This window comes from Punica granatum, chromosome 4 (genome assembly GCF_007655135.1).
Source record: "Punica granatum isolate Tunisia-2019 chromosome 4, ASM765513v2, whole genome shotgun sequence".
Taxonomy (NCBI): domain Eukaryota; kingdom Viridiplantae; phylum Streptophyta; class Magnoliopsida; order Myrtales; family Lythraceae; genus Punica; species Punica granatum.
Window position 1 is genome coordinate 15,219,068 of NC_045130.1, and position 22,459 is coordinate 15,241,526.

The 22,459-nt window shown below is 39.4% G+C and overlaps 3 protein-coding genes across 9 annotated transcripts; all 3 read left to right on the forward strand.

Annotated features, from left to right (window-relative positions):
• The first annotated feature begins 2,026 nt into the window (after positions 1 to 2,026).
• On the forward strand, positions 2,027 to 11,359 carry LOC116205030 (serine/threonine-protein kinase STY46). 6 transcript variants are annotated; one of them, XR_004156441.1, is made up of 17 exons: positions 2,028 to 2,440; positions 2,869 to 2,983; positions 3,976 to 4,076; positions 4,244 to 4,363; positions 5,455 to 5,509; positions 6,248 to 6,358; positions 6,587 to 6,637; positions 7,200 to 7,372; positions 7,452 to 7,559; positions 8,141 to 8,214; positions 8,334 to 8,509; positions 8,802 to 8,897; positions 9,771 to 9,851; positions 9,943 to 9,996; positions 10,520 to 10,557; positions 10,680 to 10,814; positions 10,960 to 11,359. XR_004156441.1 is itself a non-coding variant. In XM_031537463.1 (16 exons), exons 1-16 carry the CDS (start codon positions 2,205 to 2,207, stop codon positions 11,032 to 11,034), a joined length of 1,761 nt encoding a protein of 586 aa, XP_031393323.1. In that variant the 5' UTR covers positions 2,032 to 2,204; the 3' UTR covers positions 11,035 to 11,359. The 6 variants fall into 6 exon arrangements, 1 of the variants encoding a protein (XP_031393323.1); XR_004156443.1 differs by lacking the exon at positions 10,520 to 10,557 and having other exon boundaries at positions 2,027 to 2,440; positions 9,755 to 9,851; XR_004156442.1 differs by lacking the exon at positions 10,960 to 11,359 and having other exon boundaries at positions 10,481 to 10,557; positions 10,680 to 10,696.
• Positions 11,360 to 11,830: 471 nt separating this feature from the next.
• LOC116205029 (pentatricopeptide repeat-containing protein At1g62260, mitochondrial) lies at positions 11,831 to 15,114 on the forward strand. Of its 2 annotated transcripts, XM_031537462.1 has the most exons (3): positions 11,831 to 14,238; positions 14,349 to 14,406; positions 14,542 to 15,114. In XM_031537462.1, the coding sequence occupies exon 1, from the start codon at positions 12,226 to 12,228 to the stop codon at positions 14,236 to 14,238; it is 2,013 nt and encodes a 670-aa protein (XP_031393322.1). In that variant the 5' UTR covers positions 11,831 to 12,225; the 3' UTR covers positions 14,349 to 14,406; positions 14,542 to 15,114. The 2 variants fall into 2 exon arrangements, with proteins under 2 accessions (XP_031393322.1, XP_031393321.1); XM_031537461.1 differs by having other exon boundaries at positions 11,833 to 14,406.
• Positions 15,115 to 16,428: 1,314 nt separating this feature from the next.
• LOC116205032 (DDB1- and CUL4-associated factor 8) lies at positions 16,429 to 21,827 on the forward strand. The gene is made up of 5 exons (XM_031537465.1): positions 16,429 to 16,792; positions 18,424 to 18,675; positions 19,329 to 19,472; positions 20,396 to 21,130; positions 21,279 to 21,827. The coding sequence occupies exons 1-5, from the start codon at positions 16,697 to 16,699 to the stop codon at positions 21,549 to 21,551; spliced, it is 1,500 nt and encodes a 499-aa protein (XP_031393325.1). The 5' UTR covers positions 16,429 to 16,696; the 3' UTR covers positions 21,552 to 21,827.
• The last annotated feature ends 632 nt before the right edge of the window (positions 21,828 to 22,459 follow it).

Below are 22,459 nucleotides of genomic sequence, written 5' to 3' on the forward strand. Positions count from 1 at the left end.
CAATTTATGATTGTGTATTTCAGTAAAATTGAATTCAAAGACAACAAACACCCCGTTTGATTTTAGGGTATGATTTTAAGATTTAACTCTAATTTTAATTTTATTCACTACACAACAAAAATCAACTCTTCTAATTCAAAAAGGTGAGCCCCGTATATAAACCCACATATAACTTCATTATACTAAATTTAATTTTTAATACTAAATTCTCTCAACTACTCATTACTTTTTCAACGATTCAATAATAACATTATTACACAATCATCATTTTCTCTTAATTATTCATTACATTTTCATACTTTCTCTCATAATTCAACAACACAATCATTATAACTCAATTAAAATCAAAACTCAACTCTACTTAACTCTAAAATTAAACACACAGTAAGAATTACTCTCCTATTGTTTGATATAATTTCTTTAAATTTCTTCCTTTTTTTTTTTCGAAATTATTGCCTTCCGCCTTGGCCTTGCCAACAAATTCCTAAATAATTACAGCTACAATGTAGTAATAAAAAAACACTTAGGATCATTGAAATTTATTACAGACATGTTGCGTCATTGATAGTCAATCATTCCTTTGCAGCAATTTTATTAGTATTTTCTCCTATTAGGTGGCGAAATTAGATTATCAAATACTTTGTCGGTTGATCCTCTTGCTCTCTCTCCTTATCCAATTTTGACAATTTTTGCATCGCTTATTTTGGCAAAGTTACACTGGTCTTAGTAAGGAAAAAGAAAAAACGAAAAAGAGGGAAAAGCTTGCCAACCTGTTTGTCAGAAATAAATTAATGCAGAAAATGTAACCCAACTTCAGTTAGTTAATTACACTCCAAACATGATGAATTATGTTATTTTGCCAGCCCATCCATGTTTTATCATTGAAGTCTTATCCATTTCTCCCAAAAAAAAAGTCTTATCCATTTCTCTTCCCATAAATCATTTGACTCATCTTGAATCTACGATTATCAATTCATATGTCAAGAAATTGAGCCATGGACTAAACATTCTCGATATGTCATTCAACCGCTCCCAGTGAGAAAACAAATGAACATACATCAATTAAGCAAGTTCTTTTATTTTAGCTTACAAAAGTAGTAGTATAAGTAAATAGAAATCGAAATAGTATGGTGGTAATCCTGCTTATTAGAATCGAAACTCGAAACTTTTTTATTGATCGATTGATAAGAGCATCATTGTACCATACTATCTTTCTTTTTTTCTTTTTTTCTTTTTTTGCGATTGAATTTCTAATGGACTCATACGGACTTGAGTTCATTTCCACTTAAAAACTCAAACTAATAAATGGTGATACTCAAGTCTTATATAAACCTATGGATATTCATACATTTTTCTATGTGGGATTATTATTCTCAACAGTTACCTTCACGTGCAACGTGTAGTCTATTTCTGTCTACACGTTGTCACGTGCCCTTAAACACCAATTTTTAACAATTGATCTCGAGCCAAGCTCATCTTTCGTGTTCGAACGAGATGGACTAATACGAGGCGCTCTTTTGAGAGCTCTTGGACATGATGGGCTTAGCGTAGTGTTGGTGCACATACGCGTAACATGAGCTCTAATATCATATTAAATTTTCACGGGCTTATACGGACTTGGATCCATTTTCATTTAAAAACTCAAACTAATAAGTAATGGTACTCAAGTCTCATATAAAATTTATGGATATTCTTGCATTTTTCCATGTGATGTTAATATTCTCAACAAGCTTATATGGAGTTTGAGAGTGGCCCGGGTGTGGCGAGCTCATGGTCAGTTTGGTGTTTGTCCTCCTTCACTCGAATACGGAAGATGATGTTCTTGGTCAAATGCTGAGGAGAGTGTTTAAGGGCACATGACACGTGCTAGACCACACATTGTCACGTAAGGATGAATGTTAATATATATTATCTCACACGGAAAAAATATTAAGAAAGAAGTTATAAGTTTATATGACGCATGTCAACTTAAGCTTATAGCAAATACGCTCGAATTCGTGGGGGGCAAGTGAGAATTTTACAGTCCTATCTTTCTCTGTTCTCTTCTATTCTTTCGTCGTTTTTAGCTCTCTGTGTCTCCTTCGGTCACTAATTTCATTTCCCTATCCTTCACGTGGCCCGGGACCCAACCCAACCGAAAATCAGCACTCCTCGCCACCTCATTTCTTCCTTCCCCGCTCTCTCTCTCTCTTCGCCGGAGCTGGATGATGGAGATGGAGGATACAGGGAGCTGCGGCAGCAGAGCCCACGACGACGCGTCCTCCGCCGCCTCTCTGTCTCCCTCCCGTTCTCCCCGGGCGCAGAGCAGGCGGCTGCCGGGGAAGAAGCTCGACGTCTACAGCGAGATCCTCCGCCGCCTCCGTGACTCCGGCAACGAGGAGGCCATGCGCCCCGGGTTCGAGGATGAACTCTGGAACCACTTCAATCGCCTCCCCACGCGGTACCCTTCTCTCTCACCCACCTAGAGCTGTGCGGAGCTCGCAAAACTTTTTCCATATCGCTGCCGTGCATGTCTCTGGTTTCCGCGGATGTGCGTCGTTGTTTGGAGCTCTCGTTGGTGGATTATGAGATTGTTTTATGCGGCTCAATTTTGTTTGAGATCGGGTTCTGTTTTGCGGCCGTTCGAATCTGCGGATAATTCTTTGTCGTTTTCTTTTCTCCTCGGATCATGTGCACCGACGATCCTATGTGAAGCAAGCTAGAGCAGTTCCTCCCTCCACATTTCTCGCATTTCAAATGGCGTTGCGTTGACATTACTTTGAGATAGAGCTCCCCGTGACTTCGTCTGATTTGGATATCTGCTTGCTCCGTTTATGCGAAATGCGAAGATGGCTGTTCGATTATCTTATCGTGCTGAGTGTGTTGCAGGTATGCGTTGGATGTAAATGTCGAGAGGGCAGAGGACGTGCTTATGCACAAAAGGTTGCTGCATCTGGCTCATGATCCCGATAATCCGCCTGCAATCGAAGTTCGCCTTGTACAGGTCAGCCTGCTCAATCAGTTCAGGTCGCCTTGTTTACTGTTGGACCGAACTTTCCTTCTCCTCTCTGAATATGTGCATGCACGTTGATAATTGACTCTTGATATCTCTTCTACATTGGAAAGTTTCTGGGTTGCCTTGTCATGCACGGTAGTATGCTAAAGAATATGGTCTTCTCGTGGGGTTGAAAAGTTCTTAACCCGTACAATCTCAACATGTTGTTGACTCAACTGCTAGTGTTGATTTTTCTCGAGCAGTTAATCCCAATTTGACAGTTTTGACTTTCTTTCCTCCCCCCAAAAATGAATGTTCTGACGGCGGGTCCTTGTGGGTACTGAAAGAGAGAGAAATCACAATTTGCAAGTTCAGCTAGCAAAATTGGTTTACCATCCAATCACGAAGACAAGCAACTTCTCTTGCTTCATCGAGATCCATTGATCATATCCTTACTTCTTTATATATTCAAACTCGATAAATACTTCCTAAAGTAACGGTTTTTTAAGAATTGCTTGGTACTTTTGCCTTCTGATTATAAAATCAGAAATGATGCGAAGTGAGAGAGATAATGACGGGAAATTTGACCGCCGGATGAAATTGTTCTTTTCCTATAGGTATGACCATTGTATGGTGGTTGTCAATACATTGACAAGTCTATGACAGCGTGTGACATCTGGACTTGTTCTGTCCGGAAATCCCATTTGAAATATCATTCCACTTACCACTATTTGCAGATAGCTTGAGAACTGAGAAGTCCTATCTATTCACGTGTTTCAATTCATTGCTATATCCTTTCTCATTGACAGTCTTCAAAATAGTCTGCTCGTATGTGATCAATTGGCTTTCTTTTCTTTCTCGACTACTTAATTCATTGTTTTATTACCTGCGATGGTTCCAATACTATATTTTAATTATAGGATGGGCCTTTGTTTCGAGTTTATAATTATATTTTGGAGTATTAGCATAAATAAATTCGATATATATACTCTCTCATCCAGGTTCCTCCAACATCAGAGGTACATTCAATTGATTCTGTCCATTCAGGTTCTTTGAATGAAGATGGTTCCCAGAGTCCAGCAAATTACCAGAAGAAGAAAAGGTACAAGGTGTTTTGCTGTCTATGTTAGCTCTGTCAAAGAAGAGCAGAAATGCACTCTAGGCTGATGAAATTTATCTGATGCATATTGTTCAACTTGTTTTCCAGTTTTTACTAGGAATTTTTTTCCTTCCATAACGATGACATCTTACTGTTGCTTCAATTTTCAGTATACATCCACCACCTGCCTTTGGTTCATCACCTAATCTTGAAGCTCTTGCCCTAGAAGCAAGTAAATCACCAGCAATGGATGGGGATAACTCTGTTCATGCCAATACGCATTTTTCTCGGTAATATTATCTTTGTGTAATTTTCTTGGAGCCATAGTGCCAACTGCTAAACATGTGAACGTACATTTGCTCTGAAATGCCAGATATAATCAGATTAGACGTAAATAATCACCATGTTTCTTGAATTTCAATATGATGATTATGAACAGTTATCGATCAATCCTCCTTATCTGCCTTGTCTCTTCAGAAGGATTTTCAATATAATATGCATCTCATTCAATAGAAAAAGTGATCATAAAAAGAAATTCTTGTATAATTGAAAAGAGTACCCTGTATTTTTAAGATCTTTAGTATGACTTTTGTTCTTGTGGAAGTACAAGAACAAGGAACTTTTGAAGATGAAAATAATTTGTCCAGATAGGACATCAGAGATAATTTTGTCTGTGGACATGAGTTTTACTTGCATTTTGGCCATTGATTTCCCTGCCTTAGTGCTTGAGATGTCCTCCCACTCATGACAGGATCTGAGTTGTAGTTCTAGTCATTATTTATCCAGCAACTGCAGCTGGTTGTTGGTAACAATGGCATCGTCCACTTTCGTATTCCTTATTAATTAAGCACTTGCTTATGTCGACTTTTCTTCCTTTTTCTTGTCGGACCATATGACATGGCTTCCATCAAATGTGATTGTTTCTCCAAATGGTTGGTTGATATACTGAAAACTTGATCTGCTGCTAGAGCTTCTGCTGTAATTCTTTTAATTGCTTTCACAATCCTATGGTGTCTTTCTATTTGTGAATCTTAGGGCTTGTTTGGTTTCATGAAATGATTTTAGAATCATGATTTTGATTTTAACTCTACCCACTAAACAACAAAAACACACATTTCCCAAGTCAAATTTATAATACCATCTCATTTGTCTTTTTCCACAATCAAAATCAAAATCAAAGTTACTTTTAACTCCAAAACCAAACGCCGCCCTAGTGTTTTCAATTTTAGACTACATACAAGCTAATGCATCTAGATTTTCTTGTTGCATCTGATTTGTAGTACTTAACTCAGCCTAGAAGGTGGTTTCTTAATGGAATAATTATTATCGGGTGGAATTTACTTGTGATAGTTACATGAATTTGATACTTGTGGTGATGTAGGCCAATGCATGAAATCACCTTTTCAGCAGATGACAAACCGAAGCTTCTTAGCCAGGTACTCAATTTTTCAGATTGCAAGAAAATTGTAATTGGATTGTTTGTGAAGTTGTAAATGCTCTGGAGGATCCATATGATTTGTTTTGTTGAGTTTGGCAACTTATTCTTGACGGCTTTTACTTATTGCACATGGGATCACTGTAATCAACAGCCAATAGCAGGGAATCTTGCAGTTTATGTTTTTTTTTTTTTTATTTTAGCATGTTAAGTTATTGAAGATCTTGTATTACAAGTTGGTGTAATTTCAACAGGAATGGGACAGGTTTTACTAATTTACTCTTTATACTTGGTTTTAGAAAACCGTTTTTCTTTTTAAAAATTCTATACTATTTAAGAAATGATAAATTTGCTGGGAAATAAAGTAGAACAGAGACTTGGTTCAGGTTGTCACCGGCAACCCATGCTAGCTCTCCAGGCCTTATGAATTGAACCATAGAGCATGAATATTTGTTAACAAGAATACATTTATAACACATTTTATATGAATTTAGCTAGAAATGTATTTGAATTACTGCAAATTGCTTATGACTATGGTTTAACAGACAAAGCATGCATGGTTGGTCAAATCCAAAATATCACTGTCTAATTTTCTCCATGATGGTATTCGACAACTGAGTTTCAATTAAAAAACTTGATCTAGAAGCTTCCTCTTTTACTTTCATAATATATGAATACTTATATTTCCTATTCAAGAAAATGTTTCTTACGGATTTCTTACTTTTATATGCAAATGCAGTTGACATGCCTACTCTCTGAGGTTGGACTAAACATCCAAGAGGCACATGCATTTTCTACCACGGATGGGTATTCCTTGGATGTCTTTGTTGTTGATGGCTGGCCATATGAGGTACCTATTGTTACTGAAGTTGAACAATTTTGACCTTTTTGTTAATCTTTTATGATTATAATTATGCAATTTATCTAATTTCCCATTTGAATTTTATTGTAGTAGTCAATTTGCAAGTCCGTCATTTCATGTTGTATACTCATCATTTTAGTCATTCTTAGAGCATAATTGACGTAAATAAAGCACTTACAGGCAGATTATGTTAAGTGGCTTGATTAATGACCGCAGGAAACAGAGAAGCTTACAACAGCTTTGGAAAAGGAAATTTTCAAGAGCGAGGTATGTGCTGCACCAGATATACTTTTGAGGCTTATGAAGTTGTTCAAAAGATAAAGCATGGCAAATTTTTTTCCCTTTTGAGAGTATATTAGTATAGGCTTTCTTTGGCTCATCATTTGTACTGATGTTTAAGGGGGATAGTTAATCATATATAGTATATATGGAATTACCTAGCATTCATGACTTTATTTAATTTCTAATGAAATGGGAATCTATTTTGGATTATTGTACCTATTTCATTTATTGGTTTAATTAATTTTCTCTTTTATGATTCTTCTCTAGTGTAATGTATTCTCGTCAAATTAATTTAAAGATTTGTGTGGAGTAATTGCTCTGTTTGTTTGCATTCGTGTGTCAATGCATTCTTGACGCTTGTCAGTGGAGAGTGGATGAATTCTTCTGAGGGAAGATCTGGTTGAGTTTAGTTTGGTGATTGCAACGCATTTCTGGAGACTTGACTATATAGTGAATAGACTGCTTGTAATGTAATTTGAATAAGTTTTTTAAGGTCAATCTAATTTTAATTTATTCGTTGCTTTCCTTAATTCCTATTGTTTGGCAGAAGCAAGCATGGCTGGATTCTCCAATATCATCTCACGCCAGTGATAAGCAAACAGGGATGAATGGTGAAGTTGATCACTTGTCGATACCCAATGATGGAAATGATGTTTGGGAAATAGATCTCAACCACTTGAAGTTTGGGGACAAAATTGCATCTGGGTCCTATGGTGATCTGTAAGTGTAATGTTCTTTGAACTGTGATATCCATGCAGTTTCTGTACAGGTCTTTTATCTGTTTACTGTGATTATTCAGGTTCAAAGGTACATATTGTAGTCAGGATGTGGCAATTAAGGTACTGAAGCCTGAGCGTATAAATTCCGATCTGCAAAGAGAGTTTGCACAAGAAGTTTTTATAATGAGGTTTGTATTTACATTCTATAGTATTCTTTTGACAGTTGACTCTACTATTGGACTTGCACCTGATGCAGCTCTGGTGCTACGAAGTTTATGGTTCCTGTAATTATTCGGGCTGAAACTATATGAAGAAGTTATGATTTCCTATTGGGGTGATAATGGTGCCATTTTATGAGGAAAAGTGTCCTTTTAGATATCTTTGTCGAACTGCATTTTGGTCCTGTGATTTTTATACATCTACACAAGTTGAAATAGGCAGCTCTGCTGTACAAGGTTGGAAATCGTAGAATTTTTCTTGTACTTTTGGCCTCACCTGGCTCTGGAATCACCTAATGCATGAATTTCTTATGGAACATTGACTTCTACCATGCCTATCTCCCTAAGTATTGACATGTAGAAATCTGCACGTGCATCATCCATGCTCGTGTTATGTAATGTTGGAGGTCATGTGAGATATTGATTTCTAGCATGGTATACCATCTTTTCACTCTGCGTTGTAGACCACAAATGGTTTGCTTTTCCGTCTTCTTTCCACTTGTTTCCCTCAGTGTGGTTTCTTGCCTCTCACAACCTCCAGTTGAATACAGGAAAGTTCGACACAGAAATGTCGTGCAATTCATTGGTGCATGTACAAAGCCTCCAAGCTTATGTATTGTTACAGGTACCTCCAGAGAGTTGAATATTTTGATTGTTCTAGACTTGATTTAGTCTTCTTCTCAGAACTCTTTGTGGTTTAAGATTCCTTTAATATCTGTTTGTGATTTGGTCCCTTCTTTTCAGAATTTATGTCTGGGGGAAGTATTTATGACTACCTACACAAACAGAAAGGTGTTTTTAAGCTACCTACATTGCTCAAAGTAGCTATCGATGTCTCAAAGGGGATGAACTATTTGCACCAGAACAATATCATCCACAGGGATTTGAAGGCTGCCAATATACTGATGGACGAGCATGAAGTAAGAGTCCTAGTTATTGGTTAACTGTCATGCTATGTAGAATATCTTAGTTGCCCATTGGCACCATGATATATGGTTGGTTAGCTTATTTAAAATATGAGCTAGTCCGTTAGTATTGGCCTTAAAGACATTGTAACAGGGAATTATTCTATTATGTTGCTAGTGAACTTACTATTATGTCCCATTAATTGTTAGTTTAACCAGTTACATACAACTTCCTGTGTGCAAATACTGGAAGAGTTTGGATAATATATTCAGAATCTTCTTCAATTTGCTGTACTCTCCATTTTAGGTTGCTAAGGTTGCCGATTTCGGGGTTGCCAGAGTGAAAGCTCAGACTGGAGTCATGACTGCTGAAACTGGGACATACAGATGGATGGCGCCTGAGGTACTTTATCTGCTAGAATTGTCTTTCTTTAGCTTTTTTATATGGATTGTTGTGTCATATCTGAACATTTTATTTGTTGTATCATCCTATAAGAAGATTCTTTGGTTCTTCTTTTGGCTTCATCTATCATCTATACCTATAGTAAAATTAACTATGCCTTACATTAATTAGGTTCATATTAAATAGGCTACACTCAGTATTAAATTTTATCTAAGCAACAAGTAAAAAGAAATAATAATAATAATAATAATAATAATAAATGTTCATTTTCAGCTTGATTTTTTTAAAAATTGATTCATTCCACATGAGATTCATGTCAAAGAAAAAGTCTAAGTCAAGTATCTGTAAGAAATTTATGGACTAGGTTACGGTTAAATAATTTGTTGAAATTATTGAAGACTAAATAAATATATAAACAATGAATGCTAATTAAAATAAATTATTTCCAAAATATTTTCTGAACATTCAAAACTTCTAAAATTTTTTAAATATTATTATTTGAAATTTGAAATAAGGATTGAATTTCTTGTTTATTCATAGGAAGTAAATTACAAAAGTAAGAATAATTTTCATAAGAATGTAATCCCGTGCTATGCACGGGACAAAAGGCTAGTATTTAGGTCAGCATTTCTGTTTCAATGGCATTCTGAAAAAAGATCCAAAGATGCATAGTAATTTATTGGCGGAACCTCTTAAGTTTCTGCTGGTTGGGAGCTGCTTTTTGCAAAAATTATTGATGCCAATTATATTATCTTAGCTTGCTTGCATTGTGCCAAGTACAGTTCCTTTTCTGTGCTAGAAGACACAGATTATTCTTTCAATGATTGGATCTATTTTACATTTTCTTATCTGAATAGTTATTTTGCATGGAAGGTCATCGAGCACAAGCCTTATGATCACAAGGCTGATGTTTTCAGTTTCGGGATTGTGTTATGGGAGCTGCTAACTGGAAAGGTAACGATTTAGTAGAGAAATTTATCAACCTTTAAAGAAAACTTTTTTGGTTTCTATCTTTGTTCAAACTGTCTTCTATTTGACTTCTCAGCTTCCTTACGAATACTTGACGCCATTACAAGCAGCCGTTGGAGTTGTTCAGAAGGTATTTGACCCTTTTACTCGCAGCTGTTGCTTCATTATATATTCTCATTAACAATTATATTAACCAATCCTTGTTGCCAGCGGTAATTTGTCTTTAACACTATGTTTGGATATTCTTCACTAAGGGGTTTGGAGGGTTATGGAAGGTTAGGGAGGGGAAGGTTTTGAGGGGTTACAAAGGGTTCCGAAACCAGCTCATTAAGGGGTTTGGAGGGATTTGATTGGATTCGTTTTGTTTTGGGGTTGAGGTGTGAAATTATTATTTTTTTAATAAAGAGATGCACAAAAACCTCCAAAACCTTCATAATTTTTTTTCCAAACAAGGTTATTGGTGGGGTTTACAACACCTCCAAATCCCTTCCCCTCCGAAAACTCCAGAAAACTTCCAAACCCCTCAATCCAAACAGAGCGTGAAAGTTCTACCCAATGACCTCTCATTATCTTTTTACCGAACATCGATCGCTCTTTTTTCTCTTGATGTGAAGAAATATGTTTTACTGATATCAACTTGAAGAAAATGATAGGTCTCGGAGAAAAGATTCTTTACAGCAATCAAAATACAGTTGAGTCTTCTATCAATCGAGAGTTCTACTGAGTTAAAGCATAAGAAATGCCATATTGAAGTGCTCTGATTCACTCTTTGGAAATGAAAGGATAATTAATGCCAGATTGATTTTATTTCAGGGTTTACGGCCTATTATCCCGAAAAACACCCATCCCAAGCTTGTCGAGCTATTAGAGAGATGCTGGCAGCAAGATCCAACCTTGAGACCCGACTTCTCCGAAATAATAGAAATCTTGCGACAAACTGCCAAGGAGGTAAGCGGACCTCATTGTGACCACTGCTCATTCAATATGCACACACAAAACATCCCAGTGTCTGCAAACCATTGTTACATTAGGAATTCCCCTATGCCAGTTTTCGGAGAGATACAGTTATCTCATTCAAGAATCTGTGAAACAGTTTGGGCAAGAAGGGGAGGATCGGCGGAAGGACAAATCAGGCGGATTCCTATCCGTCCTAAGACGAGGGCTCTAACATTCTGATAATGGATGTACGCGAAAAGTAGCCATTCTACTACTTTCGAGCAATACTCATTCGTCGTCTGCCCTCTATTTTATTTTATCCATCATTTCAGTGTACAGTCTATTACAGGTGATGTCTGCTGCTCTATGTAAATTATACACCTAAAAAAGGGGGAGAAGTAAAACAGCCATTCTCTATATTCCAATCTGTGCTGTTGTAAGGTCTAATCGGAGAGTGTCTGATGGCTTTGAAGAGTTGTGGAGCTTTCAATCTTAATTATTTTGACGAACACAGAAGGCATGGCGTTGTTGATAACTATAGAAAACAGTTTCACTTACATGCTCTTAATATAATCCTTTTCTCTCTCTGATGAACTCGAGGACTCGATAAGAGACAGTTGAGCTGCATTTCAGCTGGATGTTCTTCGGAACAAGCACCTGAACTTGTATCTGCACGAGCATATCGAAGATGAACAACAGGTTGACTTAAGTTCATTTCTCTACAATAACGCCTTAAGCATAACGTTTGCAGGCCTATGAAATACCAGTTGGTAAAGACCGGGTTCAGTATATGTTGAAGTTTTATACAAGCAGCCGAGAGATCAGTTGATCAAACGTTTAGATTTAGAATAGAAAAAGGGATGTGATAAAATCTTCATCATGAGAATCAAGTCAGAATATTTACGTGGACTAGTGTTATGTATCGACTCTTAGTAATAAGAAAGAATTGATTTTTCTATAGATCTATATCTATATATCTATCTATATATTCACGTCCGATTATATAATTCCCATTCTTCGCTCGGGTAATATTTACTAGTATCTGAGCGAAAATGCAGTAGCATGTGGCACAATATCAGGTCGAGGCTAGCAATTTATGCGGCACGATATTAGGCTCGACCGTCCTGCTCTACATTTATAACTTGTTTTATTCTTCTGATGGAGCCGATTTCCTTACGGGGCTTTCGTGTGATTGATTTGTTTCGTATGATATGAGAAATTTCATGAAAGGATGTAAAATCTTTTCGCGGGCCGCCGCGCCCCCCACCCCCCTTCAACGGCATGGGTCCATCCTTCGGGCTACCCCCACCTCAATTGGATCCTTCAGACAGGTCAAGTCAAAGTCAACAAATCAACGGTTGTCTCCATTTAGTCACTGCGCGGGAACTCGCATTCGCCCGGTTGTTCATTAGTGCCAAGAGCCATGGTTTCCTTGCTTCCATGGCTGGCGGCCATGAGAACGAGTTCGTCATGTTGCCGGAAGCTAACAGCCTTAAATGGTGCCCTCTTCACGATGCCACGAGGGCTTCATCTTCGGCATCGACTCTTCCCCCGCCTTCCCGTCCCCGGAGTCTTTGTGGAACAACTCGCCCCACCTCGCAGCTTCGTATCAGCACCGCAGCGTGAGCTCGTTGCACTGAACAAGAAGATCTCCCATCTGGTGCGCACGGGCCGCCTCGCTGAAGCCCGGTCCCTGTTCGACTTCTCGAGCCACCGGAACACCGTGACGTGGAACGCCATGATCACTGGGTACGTCAAGAGGGGGGAGATGGCTAAGGCGCGCGACCTGTTCGATAAAATGCCCGTCAGAGACACGACTTCATGGAACCTCATGATATCCGGGTACTCGCTGTCTCGCCATGGGGCCTGCGGATTCATTGATGAGGCTAGGGCCCTGTTCGATCGGATGCCTGGGCGAGACCCCGTCTCTTGGAACACGATGATCAGTGCGTATGCGAGGATTGGGCAGATGGACGAGGCCCTGAGGCTGTTTAGGGACATGCCCGAGACGAATGTGGTTTCCTGGAATGCCATGGTGAGCGGTTTCTTATGGAATGCTGATGTGGCTCGGGCAGTCGAGTTCTTTGAACAGATGCCAGAGCAGGACCCAGCCTCTCTTAGTGCCCTCATTTCGGGTCTCGTACAGAATAATGAATTGGAAGAAGCCTCAAGGATTCTGAACAAGTATGGCATTGGGAATTGTTGGAAGGAAGGTTTGGTTCGGGCTTATGACACTTTGATCGCAGGGTATGCTCAGAGAGGGCAAATTAAAGAAGCTCGGACCCTCTTTGATCTGATCCCAAATAGGGAGAAGAATGTCGTGTCTTGGAATACTATGATAATGGGCTACACTAGAGTCGGAGATGTTGTATCTGCAAGGAGACTCTTTGATGAGATGACTGATCGTGATACTGTCTCATGGAATACAATGATCAGCGGTTATGTCCGTAATCTGGACATGGAGAAGGCCTTGAGTCTCTTCAGGGAGATGCCCAAGCCTGATATATTAACATGGAACTCGATGGTCTCAGGTTATGCTGAATCAGGAAATTTACGGGTTGCCCTGGACTTTTTTGAGAAGATGCCCCGAAAGAACCTTGTCTCGTGGAACTCCATGATAGCAGGGTACGAGAAGAATGAGGACTTCGAGAGAGCGATCAAGCTCTTCGTTAGAATGTTAATGGAAGGAGACAAGCCCGATCGGCATACTTTATCTTCGGTTCTTGCTGTATGCACCGGCCTTGTGGACTTCCACCTTGGCCTCCAAATCCATCAGATGGTTGTTAAGACTGTCTTAGCTGATGTTCCGATCAATAACTCCCTCATCACGATGTACTCTCGGTGCGGCGTGATTTCTGAAGCTCGGGCCATCTTTGACAAGGTGAAATCCCACAAGGACTTCATCTCGTGGAATGCGATGATTGGAGGGTATGCATCCCATGGCTTCGCTGCAGAGGCTCTCGAGCTCTTCAAGCTGATGACGAGGTCTGGAGTCAGGCCCACTTACATAACATTCATTTCCATCCTCAATGCTTGTGCGCACTCTGGGCTCGTGGAAGAAGGACGTGAACATTTTGAGTCAATGATTCAAGAGTATGGGATCGAGCCCAGGGTTGAACATTTCGCTGCACTAGTGGACCTGTTGGGCAGGCAAGGGCAGCTTGACGAGGCTATGAAGGTAATAGAAAGCATGCCAGTGGAGCCTGACAAGGCCGTGTGGGGAGCTCTTCTGGGGGCATGCAGAGTGCATAATAACGTGGAGTTGTCTCGGCTTGCAGCTAAGGCGCTGATGAGACTCGAGCCAAACAGCTCAGCTCCGTATGTATTGTTGTACAATATGTATGCGGATGTGGGGCTGTGGGATGAGGCTGCAAAAATGCGGGAGGTCATGGAGAAGCATGATATCAGAAAGCACACCGGGCACAGTATAATATAGGCACTGGCATAGCACGTTACTATTGGAATGGAATCCATTGCTTTTCAAATGACAAGTAAAGATTATGAACAACAAAGGTGCTGACATCTCTGCCGCTATCATTTTGTCAGGAAAATGGCTCAAACTTGAACAGGTGTGGTGGCTGTGCAAGTAGGGACTGAACCTCCGGTACGTCGGTCACTGTTTCCCTTTCTGGTGCATCACCTCCACATCATACACGATATATATGTTTGTAGATCAACTGCCTATGATACTTACCGTCATGGATTTCTGACAGGTTTTACTGACATAACTGTGTTGCAGGTTGTTCAACTCATGAAGGCAATAGGGTAAAAGGGTAGAAGCGTATTGGTCACTGCTCCGTGCTCGCAAACCTCCGAAATCCCCTCGGAATCCATGGAGTGTCGTCGGTGCCTTTGGTGGCCAGGATTTGTTGCCACCGCGGTCACGACACAGAAAGAGTCATATAGTCTTTGAAGCTGCCTTCTCCTCAGCAGCCTCGGGTGAGGACCAATAGTTGTTGAATCTCGATATGGACTTCCTCGACTCCATCAAGGCTTGGCGGCCATGGAAGTTTCCTCATCCTTGATCTAAGCTTGTTGCGCATGGTCGAGAGCTGACCATCTAATGGCGGGCAGGCCAGCCTCCTTCACCCCCTCCTAACATCGTTGGGCTGCTGGCTGCCCCATTGCCGTTGCTGGTTAGGTGGGCTTTGGCAAACCTGGGGCGACTAGACTATATGATGACTACCTATCTACTCGTCTTTGTTTTATTTTGTTATTTATTTTCCCTTTTGGTATTAAATATTTTTCTTGTTGAAAATGAAAAACACAACTGTCTATAATAGAAACGACTTCCTCGCGTTGCGCTGGCACATATTCTTATTGCATCGGCTAACATACGGCGCTCGAAAATCTTTTTCCGTCGAAGAGGTTTCTTCTGGTATCCTAGCAAAATCCGACCATTAGAAGCACTGCCTCACTTCTTCATCTGTTTACTCTAAAGTTACAACATCGATCCTTCTCTGAAACATGAAGACCCGAGGCTTGACTTGGGATTATTCTGGCTGGGTCTCCACATGTTTCGATTCAACGAGTGTCCTTTACACGAATGACTTTCTCATTATGTAGGAGTGTATTACCGTTTAACGGAGACAATAAGCCACGTGTCATGATTCAATTGGCCTGTCATTATTCCTTTATTGTAGTGCTAATAATATGGATTAATGAGTAAAAAAGCATCAACTTCCTTTCTTTTTTTCAATTTTGACACGAATTTTATTTTTTGACAAGAAAAGACACAAACATTAATTTTCTTGTCACGTTAAGCATCTGTGACTTTTTCCATCTATTCTGCAGACGTGACGGAAAACGGTACTTACGCGGCGAACAATGCCGCCCACTATCGCCGATTAGTATTGTCGATGACTCCAATTGGAGAGGTGATGGCCGGAATCGAGGCCCCACCCACTGGAATAGGGAGAACCCCCAATTTGAGGTTTCTTCCAATTCTAGTAGGTGAAGTCTCGACTCGGGCCATTTCTTCCCCTCACCCCCCTCTCAATTGGGGTCACCGGCAACCCTACTCGTGGGAGGGGAGGGGGATGGTGGCTAGCGATAGTTGGCTGGGGATCTCACCATTTCTTCAATCAAAACATTTCTCTCTTTTTTTTAAATTTTTTTTTTATTTTTATTGAAATTGCATGATGTTTTTTTTGGTCAAGTCAATAAAATAGATGAAAAATGGCACGCATACTTTACGTGACAAGAAAATTAAAATTATTGTCTCTTTTGCTAAGAAAAAGTTGGTGTTAAAATTTAAAAATCGTCAAAGTTGAGGCTGTTTTAGATCATTAACCCTAATAATATTTTAGAGTACGTTTGGATTTAGAGTTGAATTGAGTTGAGTTTTGGTTTTAATTGGTTTGTAATGATTGTATTGTTGAATTATGAGAAAAAATATGAAAAATAATAAATAATTGAGAGAAAATAATGATTAAGTAATGATTGTATTGTTGAATTGTGAAAAAATAATGAATAATTGAGAGAATTTAATATTAAAAATTAAATTGAATAATTAAATTTTTTTTTAAAAAAAAAATTATTGCGAGGTTGAATTAAAAAATAAGGAGAGACTTTGCTAGAATAAAATCTCTCCTTTTCTATTCTTCTTGCAAAACTACTGCACTGATCATCGTCATCTGTCTCTCGGGTACGTACGTGGACCTCCCAAATTCCCTATATCACCTCAGCAAAAGCCCCCGCAGAGACAGAGAGAGAGAGAGAGAGAGAGAGAGATGGCTGAAGCCAATCGCTAGCGGAAATCGAGACTCGAAGCCCCGTAACCGATCACTTCTTGAAATTGCTTGAAGCTTCTCCGGACAGGAGCCGCCAGTTTTAAGCTCAGCTGCGCCCCTTGGCTCACCAACTCGGTGCCGGTTCAATCCCTCACAGCAACGATGAGCAAGCGGCGAAGGCCTTGTCCCGATGTCTGGCTCCGGGAGCTCGGGGAGCTCGCCCCCCGCAGTTTCAAGCTCCGGCGCAGCGCATCTGAGGTCCTATTCCATGCTCCCGGTTCTTTCTCCCCTGATTTTTACTGACATCATTGAATGATCGACTGCGGCACTTCTGGGTTTGGGGATTGGGTTTAATTTGATTGCCGGCTTTGTCCGGTGTGAATGTGACTGTGATTGTTGGGTCAGTTTGCCCACGATTAGCTTCCGTTGACAAAATTTTGAAATTTTGTCAAGGAAGTGAGTTTCTGATCGCTGATTTTTCTTTCCACCCACCAAACATCGGAAAATCAGCGGAAAAAAAAAATTCACTCTTGACATCTTGATGAGTTGTGTTGTTGATTGATGCTGCAAGGTTTGGTTGATGGTGTGCTTTGCATTGATCAGCGCGGTTTGATTGATTGCGGCCCCTGCTATGTCCAGTGTGAATGGGAGCGTGATTGTTGGGTTGGTTTGCTCACGATTAGCTTGCGTTAACAAAATGTTGAAACTTTGACGAAGAAGTGAGTTTCTGATCAGTGATTTTTCTCATCTGGAAATCACGGAAAAAGGAAACTCGAAATTCAACTTTTGACATTGCTAATGGGATGCACAAGAGAATCTGCACCCTAAAAATTGGATGTAGTAAATGCACTTGGAAGCATCATTTGCATTATCAACTTGTCTGCTTGAGTGCTCTATCTGTGTTAGAACACAAAAGGCAAAGGATTAAAGCATCATTTGCGTTATTGACTACTCCACTTTGCTCTGTATATCCATGTTAGAACAAAAAGGCAAAGGAACAATTTAATGCATGGTTCAGTAGGATTTTGAGTTCTTTCCATAACGTATGCACTGAAGATTATTAGAGGAAAAGTAGCTGAAGTGCATTTGGCGCATTCTTGTTTCGCCAAGTACTATATGACAACTGAAAAGGACAATGTGGTGCTTTTGTTGTTTCTGGAGTACTCGCTAAAATAGGACTTTGGGATTTGTGTTCTTTGGACACCAAAGTGTTTGACTCGTTGTTTCCAATGCAATGGAGCTTGGGGTCGACTTTTATTTATAAAAACCTGCAGAGGACTAGGAGTGAATATACGATTTACAAGCAGATATTACTAGTGAAAAGAATCTGAAGAGAAGGTGACCATATATGCATTATGTTACTCCTGGACTTGAAATCGTTGAGATAAATATGTCCCAGTCTAAGGCTTCACGTGGTTGCTGCAAAATCATGGAAGAGAAATATATATCAGCATGGGATAAATATGACAGACCAATTTCTACATTAATGGATAAGCTGACAATGTGACGACCCCTCGCGGCTCATTGACAAAAATTTCCTTCATTATAATGTAATCTGAAATCGTGCACGCAGGCCCAGTTCTTGTAATATTATGATTTTGTTCGTCAGAGCTGCAAGTATATGGAAAACCCACTAATAAAAATATAAATTGTCAAGGGGTACACTGTATAAGTCCATGCTTGAAACTTGTATAAATGTGAATGTGGTTTCCTTAATATTGCTATTTTGCATATTAATGAACTTCATCGATTTTTTTCAAGATAATTTCCTCATGATATAGCATCCTATCTTCAATGAGGACACTCCATTCTCTGTATCATCCATTTTACTCATTTTATTTCCCCCTTTTTCATATTGCATTTATTGAATAAGATTATTCTTTGTCCAGGATGTTGTGCTGCGATTTGAGATCTACAAGAAGCTGGAAAAGCATCGAGGCTGTGTTAATACTGTCAGTTTTAATGATAATGGTGACATTCTTATCTCGGGTTCTGATGACAGGCGTGTTATACTCTGGGACTGGGCTTCTGGGAAAAGCAAGCTCTCTTTCCACTCTGGTCATCACAGCAACATCTTCCATGCAAAGTTCATGCCTTACACCGATGATCGAAGTATTGTTACTTGTGCTGCGGATGGACAGGTGGACCCTGCAAAATGTTTATATAGGATGGCATTACATGGTGTATCCAACCTTTTCTGATAGTATTGTTATTTTGATTAGTTTTAGTAATTTTAGTCAGTCATTATTGGATCTTCTTGAATTATGACACTGACTTGAATAATCCTGAATTAAGTACTGGTTTAAGTTTTATCAAAATCCACCTGGTTTGAGAGTAATCAGGAACTTGGATGCTGGACCTACTAATTTTGTTTCTTGTATAACTTATTGATTGGTTCTACAACCACCTTTTACCATTTGTCACATGCTTGTTTTCTAATACTAGTAATATGTAGTCCATGATTCAGCAGGTACAAGATTTTTCACTAATGTATACTGGTTTGATAGCAATTCGATAATTTGAACAGCAATATAGCTAAAAACTATGATCAACTGATGTACCAGACAATAAAAATTGATGGAAAGCGATGTTACTACTAAGAAGGGAAATACATCTGTGCATGGGAACGTTGATGCATATTGATCTTGTGCAAGCTCTTCCCAAGTTTATTACATTACCTTCATTGTAGTGTGCTTACAATTTTCTCCCACGAAAGAAGCTGTTTAATGCTGATTTTTGCGCCATCTTAACTTGAGAAGCATGATCTTATGGAGGTATGTGTGCTCAATTTCAGGTCAGATATGCTCAGATTCTAGAAAGTGGAGGAGTCAAGACCACATTGCTCGCCAAACATCAAGGTGGAGCTCATAAGTTGGCAATTGAGCCTGGAAGTCCGCATGTATTCTACTCTTGTGGCGAAGATGGATTGGTTCAACATGTGAGTTACTTATTACTGTTCTTTGACATTCTGGTTGCGTATAGTGAGCAAATGTACACCCCAGTCTCTCTTCAACAAGATAAAATGACTGGTAGATCCTATTGACACACCTGCCAAAATCTATACTCTTGATTCAATCTGGGAATCACTGGTTTTATTTCAGCAAAGTTGTATAAGCTGAAGGCATATTGATCTACGTGTTGAGCATAGGAGGATTTCATTGGTTGCCGAATAATGTATAGCACTTCTCGATACCAATTAATTTGTCCTAAACCAGCATATCCTAGTCACATTAATAACTGGAAATCTTAAATATCACCACAAAATTTCAGGTGAAAAAAGGAATTTTGAACAATTACTAGATTCTATGGGCCCTTTCAAGCCCTAAAGGTAAGACTGTTTCTCAAGAGACTGGAAAACTATAACTTGATATTACGGTTCACTGCTCCAATGCATGTAACGCGACAATGACGAACATATAAGGTGCAAAGCTTTCGGTATATACATTCCTGTTATGACAGTCGTGCCAGAGCCTTCGGTATTGACCATTATGTCATTTTATGTTCATTTAAGCTTTTCAAATCAATATATTCTAGCTGTTTCTGTGTGTTAATCTGTTATCCAGAGTCCAGAATAAAATTTCTATGCCAAATCTTGCAGTTTAATTTGATTTCGTATCTTACATTGTACCATGCATGAGGTGGGCTGGTTATCCCCCCTTGATGAATGTTATAGAGTTGGAACACAAATCAAGATGTGGTTCACTCCATTTCTTAATTTCCACTTTTCATGCTTTATGAACTGATGAAGATACGTGGTTCAGTGCTTATCAACCTTCATTTCTCTGGACAGACATGTTTCGAACATTTTACGTTACTTGTCACATTATACTAATTAAGGAATGCTGCGGTTTTCTCTTTCAGTTTGATCTGAGGACAAAGACTGCCACAGAACTCTTCACATGCCGTCAAATTCATGCGAAGAGGGGGTACCTGCCAATTATTCAATTAAATGCCATTGCAATTGACCCCAGGGACCCAAATCTCTTTACAGTTGCTGGATCAGATGAGTATGCTCGGCTTTATGATATCCGCAAGTATCAGTCAGATAGAGCATCAGATTTTGGTCAACCAGTTGACTACTTCTGCCCTCCTCATCTCATTGGGGACAGGGTGGGAATAACTGGCTTAGCCTACTCGGATCACAGCGAGCTTCTTGCCTCTTATAATGATGAGTTCATCTATCTCTTCACCCGTGATATGGGTTTAGGTCCTAATCCATTTCCAGAATCTCCTAAGTCAGCTCGCAAAGGAAAGAAAGGTGAGACGTCATCTTCTTTATCAAGTGCTATTGCCGACGGAAAAGCTACTCCCCAAGTTTACAAAGGGCACAAGAATCGCGAGACAGTGAAGGGTGTGGGCTTCTTTGGGCCCAAAAGCGAGTATGTTGTGAGTGGGTCTGACTGTGGCAGGATTTTTATTTGGAAGAAGAAGGGTGGGGAGCTTGTTCGGGTCATGGAAGCAGATAAGGACATAGTGAACTGCATCGAGGCTCATCCTCATACTCCAGTGCTCGCTAGTAGTGGAATCGAAGATGACATCAAAATTTGGACTCCCACCGCCACTGAAAGAGCTGTCCTTCCGAAGAGGATTGACGAGGTATAGTATTTACAAGGATCTTATATAACTTGCAGTTTATTCATCACTTGAAAAGGTATTCTATCTAAAGAGATTCGATTAGCTATGAGAAATACTATTTGTTCTTTATGAGTAGGTGATTCTAATGTATGTTCACTTGATTGTCCAGGTGAAACCAAAGGCTCGGTCATGGATGTACCACATATCTTCTCCCGAGGACTTGCTGTTGCAGCTATTCTCTTCACTCCAGAGAGGAAGGACAGAGCCAGAACATGACAGAGACAGTCCAACCAGTCATAACGCCACAGGTCGTGAACTCATGGAGCTCATTTTCACATACAACGGCAATGAGAACGATTCCTCAGACGGCAATGGAGGAGGAGAAGCAGAAGGAGAAGGCGATGGTGGTGATGCCTCCGGTCCCGAGGACTTCTTTAGCTGATGCATAATGACGCTGCGACTGCCGGCTTTCCTGTTCCGTAAGTTGTACATAACATAGGATTCGATACGACCTCTATTAAACTCTTCTAAGGTGAATCCAAATAATTACGTTCTCTCTCTGTTTTATAGGTCCCTGTCAGTGTCCCTATACACTTATCTATCCACAAAAAGTCATCTCATTAGTTGATCTCTGTTTCGGATATTTGAGGCCTTTGCCTTTAACAACTTTCTTCGAGTGCTTTGCTAAGTTATCCACATGTGTGCAAGTTCAAAGCTTTGTTCAGATTAAGTTATCTGCTTGCGTAAGGCAAAGGTTGAAGTATGTCCGCCCTGAGGTGGTGTCTGTTCCGATAAGATTGTCGGCGTCTTCCCATTTTCCATATCATTCCCTTGGGCAGTCTTTGAGGTGTTTGGATTGAAGTTGGACTATGGTGAGAAGTCAGTACAAGCTCAATGTTAAGATTTAAGTGGCTTAATTGATTTTGAAAAAAAAAAATCACATAATTGGACTGTCTTCGAACCGGGAAGGTTGCTCTGTAGCGAAACTATTGATCCGATGATGTAGCGAGGAAGAACAATTAGATTCTTTTGTTGCTTCTTTTGAGGAAGACGCGAAGGAAAGAAAGAAAATTCTATCATTCCCTTAAAGAGATTCACCCCGTTTGATTTCGTTTTAAGATTTTAACTTTAATTTTAATTTTACTCACTACACAACACAAGTCAACAATACAATTATTATTTTTTATTTTTTTAAATATTTTTAATCATTCAATTTAATTTTTGATAATAAATTTTCTCAACTATTTATTATTATTTTTTTACTATTCAACAATACAATCATTACTTTTTTTCAACTATTTATTACCTTTTTATACTTTTTTGTCATAATTCAATATCACAATCATTACA

What these genes read in the sequence shown, in the direction of transcription:
- LOC116205030 (XM_031537463.1), top strand. Translation starts at nt 2,205, where the DNA reads ATGATGGAGATGGAGGATACAGGGAGCTGCGGCAGCAGAGCCCACGAC. An exon ending in AAGCTTATGTATTGTTACAG is followed by an intron (nt 8,215 to 8,333) that starts GTACCTCCAGAG and finishes CCTTCTTTTCAG; the next exon opens with AATTTATGTCTGGGGGAAGT. An exon ending in CCGTTGGAGTTGTTCAGAAG is followed by an intron (nt 9,997 to 10,679) that starts GTATTTGACCCT and finishes ATTTTATTTCAG; the next exon opens with GGTTTACGGCCTATTATCCC.
- LOC116205029 (XM_031537462.1), top strand. Translation starts at nt 12,226, where the DNA reads ATGGTTTCCTTGCTTCCATGGCTGGCGGCCATGAGAACGAGTTCGTCA.
- LOC116205032 (XM_031537465.1), top strand. Translation starts at nt 16,697, where the DNA reads ATGAGCAAGCGGCGAAGGCCTTGTCCCGATGTCTGGCTCCGGGAGCTC. An exon ending in CTTGTGCTGCGGATGGACAG is followed by an intron (nt 18,676 to 19,328) that starts GTGGACCCTGCA and finishes GCTCAATTTCAG; the next exon opens with GTCAGATATGCTCAGATTCT. An exon ending in AAGATGGATTGGTTCAACAT is followed by an intron (nt 19,473 to 20,395) that starts GTGAGTTACTTA and finishes TTTCTCTTTCAG; the next exon opens with TTTGATCTGAGGACAAAGAC.